The sequence below is a fragment of the Aythya ferina genome (assembly GCF_964211825.1).
Source record: "Aythya ferina genome assembly, chromosome: 3".
Classification (NCBI taxonomy): Eukaryota; Metazoa; Chordata; class Aves; order Anseriformes; family Anatidae; genus Aythya; species Aythya ferina.
This window is the reverse complement of record NC_140298.1, coordinates 114970415-114979617: the sequence shown is the minus strand read 5'-3', so window position 1 is coordinate 114979617 and position 9203 is coordinate 114970415. Positions and strand designations below refer to the sequence as shown.

The window sequence follows — 9203 nt, the reverse complement described above, 5'->3', positions numbered from 1 at the left end:
ACACACACACACACACACACACAATTAAAAATAAAAACCACCACAAAAGATAGGACAAGCTCCTCTTCTTGAATATAATAGCCATGACATCCCTTCCTGGGGGGACATAAGCTTGGGGCTGGGAATCAGCAAAGCTACACCTGCTTGCTTCCCTGCTCAGGAGGCCTGAGCTGTGCCTTTCTCTCCTCTTCCTGGTTGACAAGGGGTGGCAAGCAACAATGCTGACAACAGGGACAGAAGGTACATGAGTTAATTGCAATGCAGGCACACTGGGGAGAGGAACTACCAGAAAAAAATTGCACTTAGCAGCTTGCTTTTTGTAAAGTTTGTATCCTTAGGAATAAGTGCAGCATTTGCACTCGAACTGCAGGAGTTCCAGAAAGCTGCACTTTGCTTTTGACTGTGGTGCTTTCATCCATTCCTGTGCTGCCTTCCTGGATCCACTGAGAAGCAGCAGCAACCAAACATATGAACTGCAAGCTTACGTTAAAAATATTTTAATAACTCTGAAATCCCCAGATTGATAATCTTACACCTTATATATAATAATAATGCCTTAATTTAATACACAATGATTTGGATGGTTTGTTATGCCACACAGGACTGGTGTGAGCATCAAGACAAAGCCAAGTGTAAATACAAGCAGCAACCAGCTCCCTGCCTACAACCTACTGCCATGAGAGTGTATTTTTCCGTTAGCTGCCATCCCTTATGACAGGTATCTGATAAATGAAAGGGTAGCTTCATCTTCTGTGATTACTTACCTTTTGTACTCTGAACATCTTTTGTTCTGCTTTTTAAGAACGCCTGGGTAATAAAGTTTCAAGTGCAGAGTCCTACAAAGCAGAGATCTTGGGATATATTGGATCACTGGCTTCCTGCCATCTGCAGTAAGGTGTTAACACATTATCCAGAAATCTCCAGTGTCACAGACCCAGTCTTCATTTTCATACACCCCAACCCTTCTCCTTGACTTGTGAGGCAATTATTTCTAGAGGGCTGTGAATTTAGTGGTAACCACAATAGATCCTGTCCTATGATAACTCCTGCTGTGCTCCAGTTTCATCCAGTGCCTGCATGAGAATTTTATAGATGTTTAAAATAACTTTAAGATTATGACCAGAGAATAGACTTACACTTGAACAATTGAAAAACTTATGTTGCAAGATTTTCTAGAAAGACAACTAGCTTTAATATGAAATTATTTCCCTGGTAGAGAACTAGCCAAAAATGCATAATAGTAATTTACTGTGAATTTTATACAATAGCTACTCAGCTTTTGTAAATCACCATAGCTTCATGGCAAATGAGAGTTGATGTACTGATTTACCTATGAATTTTTACCCTTTAGATATCTTGGGTAGCTCTTAAAGGAACATTTCTAGATTCAGTGTATGAACTTTTATTAGACAACTGTTCAACATGATCTTCTTTAATTGCCAAGTCTCATGAAGTAAACAGCTGGCAAAATGCTGACAGAGCATTTCAACATCTCTACGCTGGCTGGTCTTCTACAAGTTGTATTCATCATTTTTCACTGAAAACTGATGTTTGATGAACTATGGAAAAACACCAGGCTTAGCTTTATCCCTCTGCAGATCTTTATCTTCTAGCCATCATGGAAATGAGGACGATAGTTAAGACAATGGTTCCAGCAATTCCACCAATTGTCATTCCCAGGATGCTCCCATGGACCTGCATTGACTGACACCTCTCACCTGTAAAGAAGAAGGTTTGTCCTGATGGGCACCTGGGAAAATAAAGCACAGATTTATGTAAATTAGAAGTTTTGTCCTCCTCCGTAGGCCCACCTTGAGATCCCCACACTCACTCTTCTGGATTGGCAGTTCCCATTAGATGGGTTCACATCAAAATATCCCCACCTTGTTTGGAGGCTATGGACATCCTCTAAAATCACCACAGAAGCAGATTCCTTTGGGTGTCCTTTCTGGTCGCTAACAGAAACTAGTCTCTGCAATCAAATATTTTGTTCCCACTGTTCTTTGAAAACATAGCGACACAGACCTTTGAGATCTGTAGCTCTGAATACTTAGTAGCTGCACCATTTGGTTCAGAGGTAAGTCAGGGCAACCAGGGAGGAGGTCTGTGATACCTGCAGCTTGGTCTCCCTTTCACATTCACACAGACTCCATCATTCTGGCAAGGGTTTGGAACACACGGGTCTTGCTGATAAGGCAGCCAGTCTTGAACAGGTTCCATATCCTGGAGAGCTCTCTTCTGCCTTTCAAAAGGGAAGCCTTCCATGACAGCAAATTGTTCTGATTGAACAGGGACTTCAGTATTATTGAGGTGAGTTAGATCTTTAAAAAATGGAAAGAGGTGAAAGATATCAGATAACCATGACTATTATTATACATAACATTCTTCACCCGAGAGGCTAGACTGGAGAGTACTGCTTCTCCATTTGTTCTTTACTGAGCTGCTGCCCTACCATGGCAAGTTCTGTATATTTAAAGCACAAGGTAGAAAATAATACTAAAATTATAGCAACTAGTTAGCTAAATCAGTAACAGTCTGTGCTTTGGAAAATTGTGCCAAGTGTGGCTGTTCTGTTTGAAAATAAACAAAACAGGAACAGCCTTTTAGGATGGTTCAAAGCTTAGAATTAACATAGCTACTGGTTAGGGTGCTAAGAAGTAAATCTTCAATAAATCCATGCCATTTAGATTCCTCTGAGCTTAAACACTTCAGCCAACATTACCCACTTGAAACTAAAACACAAAAATGCTTTTCATAGTTGATCCCCATTAGAAAAGAAGATGGCTCAGGGACAGGTGGCAATAGTAATGTGAATGAGTGAAAAGGGATAGAAAGGATCAACAATTTGCATTTGCAAGGAGAATCAAGAAAATGGTTGTTACCATTAAATTCTGCAAAAATAATCAGGTCATCATTTTTCAGAAAGCTTCTACGTCTCAGCTGGCTGTGGGAGATGAAGCTGTTCCACCCCCAGCTTACAGTTCTATAGCAATTGCATGAGCTATCAAATTTTCCAGTTGTAGATGGTTTCTCCCATATTATGGTTCCGTTACTATCTGCAAAGAGAATATGAGTGGCAAATAAGAACTGCAAAGTTCTGCAGCCTAGAGCTATGACAACTTTTTTTTTTTTTTTTTCTGTGTTACAACATTAAACAGGATTTGTGCTGCAAAATCAAGTTCAGGGCTCAGATATGCAAACAAATCACGGGGGACTGACAAATGATGCCAGCAGATGCTTAGAAATGGTCTGCGTGAGGTCTCTAAATCTATGTGAGGGAATTTAAATTCACAGCTCCCCTTTAATTGAGGACTGACCAAACACAAATTACCTCCTTGCTTTCATCAGCTAAGAGCTCCCACCTGCATGAGGACACCCCCTTATCATCTTTTAAGTACCTATGGTTGAGAGTCTGGCAGATTTTGTTCATGGCTGTGGTTCTGTTAAACATATTCATACCCAAGGTTTAAAATGTCCTGCTGAAAAAACATGTACCAAATTTCCACTGAAAAATCTGAGGAGGGAAGGAGACTTATATCTGGTATTTCACACTGTAGCAAATTCAATATTGTCCCATACTTATTTCTTTGAATGACCACATCCATGAGGAGTTCTAGGGCTGGACATGGAACTGTGATACAACATGCTATATAAATCTGGAGCTAAAAGGTAGCCTGTGTCTGAAAGAGACAGTCTGCATCAAGCCAAGCAAAATTGGTGTCAGATGCTGCAGACTGATCTCATAGGTGTTGTCAGGTATGTTGTTTTATCTTACAGCTACAGTGTGGACCTTATATATTCAGACTGTGTATGTTCAAGTTATATCAAGCCCCAAAAATATAGTTGTAGCTTAAATTATTGTTGGATGCAATGGAATAAAACACTCTACTGGCATTATGTTGTCCTGTGGTGACAAGTCACAGGCAGAATGGGAATTGCCAACTCCTTGGCACAGGAGAACTCTCTACAAGTCTGTTATAAGGGGTAATGGCTTTAAAATAAAAAAGGGTGGATTTTGATTAAATACTAGGAAGAATTCTTTATTATGAGGGTGGCAAAGCCCTGGCGCAGGCTGCCCAGAGAAGCTGTAGATGCCCCATCCCTGGCAGTGCTCAAGGCCAGGCTGTATGGGATTTGGGCAGCCTGGGCTGGTGGAGGTGTCCCTGCACATGGCAGAGGTTGAGACTTTAAGTCCCTTCCAGCTCAAACAGCTTTATGATTCTATGATACTATGATTCTATGATACTATGATATAGTCAAACTCAGATATCCCAGTGATTAATTGTGGTAACAACCTTCTATGTATTGTTTGTTTCTTTTTTTTACATCAGATGATCTTTTGAGATAGGAACTATGAGTCATAAACAAGAAAATACCCCAAACTGGAAAATGAAGTCAAAGTTGCCCAGCTCTGGCTCCTGCATTGTCCTGTGACTCAGATTCTTTAGCTTTCATTTCCACCATTCCTCCAGGCAAATAACACTTACCTGATATAACCTGGTCTTTATTTGTGGTGAAACTTCTGCTTGAAGACATCCTTTTCAAGATGTCAGGGTCCTGGTCCAGCACTGTGAGCATGGCTTGGCGATTCAGAGCTGGCCACTCTAGAACAGCATCATTCTCTCCACTGCACAAATGAAAGGCAATGCGAGTGTAGCCACTGGTGCTGGATTGGGGATACAAACTTATGCCATAAGCATAACCCTCAGGACTGTAAAACCGGGGGCTTTGAATAACGTCTCTTGATGCATTTTCGAGGATTTGACTGAAATTCCTAATGACCCACACAGCTGTGGGACAGGGGGTCTCCGTCAGTGTGACATCATCAATAATGATCCCACCAGATGAATCGTTGGGGTTTCCCTTTAGTCCTTGAAAGAGGTATCGGAACTTCTTCTGAGCACTGAGGGTTACATGGGCGATTTTCCAGTTATGGTCATTATCCGCTTTTGTGAAAGGAAGGCAAAACATTGACATCAGCAAGATTAGTGATATTCTGAAGCAGCTTATTCCTAGGTAGCTATTCCAGCTGTATTTTTAGACAATAGGACCTCTCACAGAGTCATGAAGACTGGAAGTCTTAAGTGGGTATTACGATTATTTTATGCTTACATTGCATTATCATCAAATTGCTTCGGACACATTGTATTAGGAACTCTTCACACATTAGTGAATGCAAGTCTTTAGTATAAAGAGCAGCATGCTAAATACCAAGACATAGGAAGTGGATGGGGATCAGTGACCCAACGTGTTAGAATGAACTGTTGTGGCCACTTTTTCATGGACTTGTCCTTCCCTGCAAAATGCAGTAGCTTGATAAAGGCTGTTGATCACAGGTCTTGGGTTTTGACAGCAAAAATGTTTAGTGATGCAGTGGCTGAATTTGTGCTATTTAGCAAAATCACCCAAAGTGGGAACTCAGTTCACACGTCCAGAGTTACATATGCTTTTCTATTTGCAGGCTTATAAAAAAATCAGCTGGGGTTTCTAATGTCTAAAGAAGAGCACAGGTATTCCTAATCTTTAAAGATGAGCAGCTCACTGTCAGATCATACTATAGCCAATGAAGATCTAGCCAATGATCTCCAGCAGTTTGGGGTCCCTCCCTTCACTGAGCATAACATAACATTGTTAGATTAGGAACATCGTGACTTCTGCTGTGGAACACTTAAATTACATAATCACAACCCATGGTTTCACTGCTAAATGTGAATAATAAATATTGCATAATACCAAAATCCTTAGGTGGACTGCAACATACTCTCCTGGTAGCTTAAGAAAAATGCTTTGATTTCTAAGCCAACTTTTCCTTCCCAAAAGTTCTATATATTCCTCTCATTTCTAGAATTACCCTGAAAGGTTTGAATTTTCCTCATCTTGCGAACATCTCCAGTCCCATCATCTTCCTTAAGCCAGATGATCAGCTTGTCAGAAGGGCTTCCTGTGATCTTATAGAAGAACTGGAGGCACTGCTGAGTTCTCTTGGGATAAAGGATTCGAGACTCCAGGACTGCTGACTCCTCTGCATTTCCAGAGCTGGTGTCGAAGTACATGAAGTAGCCAGCATCTGTGAAAAAAAGTGTACAGTGTCAACATCTCTTTCCATCTTTCCTGCTAGCTGCATGGTATATATTTATCATTTCAACTCCACTCTTTCAGTAGGCATAAGTGTAGTAGCTAACATAAATAATAGAGGAAACAGTGCATAATAACCATGTAGACTGGGGTACAAAGTAGTTTAGGACTAGTAGGGCTAATAGTTTAGCATATATATGGAACTCATTGCCAGCAAAACTACTGCCAGTTTTGCATTAGTTGGTCTAGCTGGAAGTTGTATGCCTCAGGAGTGTCAGAGATGAGACAGAAGATTCAATACTGACAGCAAGTAACTAGCAGATTTATTATTACTTGATTTATACTGAAGATAATCCAAAGATGAGATCTTGGAGATCGTATACTTTATAAAGAGTAAAATAATTTCTTATCAGTGATAAAGATAATAAAAAAGGTTTTGGCACTGAATTAGCACTTTCTTGACCTTGAACAGAGATAAGGTCTATAAGTAACTTGTCCAAAGACCTTTGAAAACTCAGCTTCTCGGATTGAGCAAATTGGGCAAAAAAGAACTTCTGTCCCTCTAGTTTAATTTCCTACTAAGTTTCTCTAAAGTTATCTTTAGATTTGAAGAATCTACTTTTTTTTTTTTTTTTTTTTGAAGAATCTATTTTTTTTTATGTGTACCAGGAATTAAGCATCTCCACAAATGTCTTGGTATCACATGAACTTGTCACATCTTATCTGTATTGCATTGCTCTTCAGTTACCCATTACAGTCTGTGATTAGATTAAACAGTGAAATTCTTTCAGCTGCTATGGGAAAGCCTCCTCTGCTGGGGGCAGGTTCCTTGGATAATTGTGGTATTAGCTAACAGTTGGCTTATCATCAGTTAAACCTGTGGCTGCATAAATGCAGTACAGCCACCTGCATCATCAGTGGAGCTACTAGAGCTGTTCTGTCTATTGCATTTGCTCTAACCATGTCAAGGCAACATTTTCCTTTACCATTAGGACATGGTAACAATGTTTTGAAATCATACCCATAGAAACTTTGCCAAAGATACTGAATTGCTTTATGCACACATAAAACAATTTGCCATTAAGTTAAATTTATGTTAAATTGAAGTACAGTTGCTGCTGCTCCAGGTGGGAAACAAGTCTGTGAGCCTTATTCAGGTGCCTGACTTTGTTGTTGAGCTTATTGTGGTATCAAAGCCCCAGATGATCCCGACTCTACCTCCTTCTTGATAAGAAAGTGAAATAAAAGCAACAGAAAGCATCTATGGCAGTTAGGATATGGCCTCAGTAGACTTCAGCAACAGGATACATGGATCAAACACACAGCCAGACTGCCAGTTCCTCTCTACATTTTAGGTTGTACTTTCCCTCCTTCATTTTAACCAGTAATAAGTCAATGCAAGAAGTCACACTGTTTGGGCAAAATACAATCCATCTCTGTTAGGAAACTAAAATTAGGTCCCACCTGAGATGGCTGCAGAAGCAATTCTCCAAAAGTGTCTACATTCCTGATGGAGTCAAAGAGCCTTTGAAGGCCTCTGAAAAGAGAGGCACTCCCTACTCAAGCAATTCATTTTGGCACTCTGGAGATCCTCATAGGCACCCAACCCTCTCCTTTAACTCTTCAGGAAACATCAGTGCTCATTTTACACAAAGTCACAAGATGTTAAAGCATAAGTGCAAGCTAAGTGCATACTTTGGACAGATTGGATTTTACCCAACAATATCAAAAAACTCAGCTGAATTCTTCTTTTTCATTTACAATTATACAATGGGGAAAAAAATAAAAAGAGCAAAAGACTGAAAAAAGACAGATGAGGGTTAGAAGCATGTACTTATAGACACTGTCAGATGGTTTTCTTGAGTTATATTGCATTCTCAGACCTGACTGACAACCACCAGCTTTACAAGTGCTTAATGATCTCTTCAGTGGCAGGGTCACATCACGGGACAGCCTCCTCCTGTTTACAGCAAGTCAAGCTTTGCCTTTTTTGAAAAGCAACAAAGCACAACTGAATGCGCTTTAGGCCAGGATTCCTTCACCCTGAACTTAGGCAAAATATACCAAAGTCACTTTTTTTTTTTTTAAAGTCTGTTGTAGTTTTCCACATCTAAATAACAACAAATCAGGCTCTTGCTTTTCAGAACTGTCTGTTGGGACTTAATCTTTATTCTCATTTGTAAACTAGCAACCTGTAACCCTCGCTGGGGCTCACTCTACCCTGCTTGGGATTTTCTTCCTGTGAAAAATGGCAAAAATAGCATGTTAAAAACAAAATTATCCCCAGACTCCTATCATAAAAAAAGCACTGTAACTTTCTTCCTTCTCCAAAGCCAGCACTCCTCAAGCTTAACTTATCATTCACTTTCCAAACATGTTTATGAGTAGCTTATGAGTGCTATTCCATTCTTATCGTGGAGCAACATAATTCTTACTCAGACTTTGGAAGCTGCAGGTTATATCAATAGTCCTCCAGTTAATATTGTTCTTTGTCCCCTTTTATATTGCTGGAGTGGAGAACATTCCACTATGCTTTAAAAGCTTAATGAAAGCAGTGGTGCAACCATAAGCTCAGACCCACAGTGCCAAGACAAGTGCAAAGAAAAACGGTGCTTTGCTTAATGTGAAACATTACAAATAGGTGTTTTCTGTGTAGTCTTCTAAATATGATCATTTAATAATGTGTTTTCCGAGTAGCCAGTGCTGGGTTTTCTGAACAGTTGAGCACAATGCCAGGTTCAGAGAAGTTGTTAAAGGTGCTGTATTTAAAGCACATAGCCCAGCACAGATATGCACAAGAGACAATTGCTAACTCCTTCTCCATAGGAAAGTGTTTGTTACTTTACCACTGCAGCGCCCAGAAACTGTGTGGTCTTCCTGTCCTGCAGCACTGCTCTGCTGATGGACCCAGTCTAGGTCATCTCTGGTGCTCTGAATCATGCCACAGATATTTTCAAGCTCAAAAGAACACTGATCCAAAAACGTGTGAGTTGAAGCTGAAAAAAAAAAAATGCACACATGGTTATCTCCATGTATTGTATCATTTAAAAGAAAACTGGAGTATTTCTGCTCTAATTTTAGTGTTTGTTTTGGTTTATTTATACTAGTATAGACATCATGTAGTGACG

The 9203-nt window shown here is 40.0% G+C and overlaps 2 protein-coding genes across 2 annotated transcripts in view; one reads left to right on the top strand and one right to left on the bottom strand.

Annotated features, from left to right (window-relative positions):
• Nucleotides 1-1168: 1168 nt before the first annotated feature.
• On the bottom strand, nucleotides 1169-9152 carry LOC311434070 (meprin A subunit alpha-like). The gene is made up of 6 exons (XM_084513938.1): nucleotides 8922-9152; nucleotides 5852-6067; nucleotides 4488-4946; nucleotides 2883-3056; nucleotides 2114-2321; nucleotides 1169-1750 (listed from the first exon to the last, which is right to left on the bottom strand). Exons 1-6 carry the CDS (start codon nucleotides 9013-9015, stop codon nucleotides 1603-1605), a joined length of 1299 nt encoding a protein of 432 aa, XP_084370064.1. The 5' UTR covers nucleotides 9016-9152; the 3' UTR covers nucleotides 1169-1602.
• Nucleotides 9153-9192: 40 nt separating this feature from the next.
• The window catches only part of LOC311433259 (adhesion G protein-coupled receptor F5-like), a gene marked incomplete at its 5' end in the record, with an annotated part of 16267 nt that continues 16256 nt past the window's right edge, over nucleotides 9193-9203 (top strand). Inside the window, one exon of the mRNA XM_084512182.1 lies at nucleotides 9193-9197. Coding sequence (XP_084368308.1) covers nucleotides 9193-9197 — 5 coding nt within the window. The remainder of the gene's footprint in view (nucleotides 9198-9203) is intronic.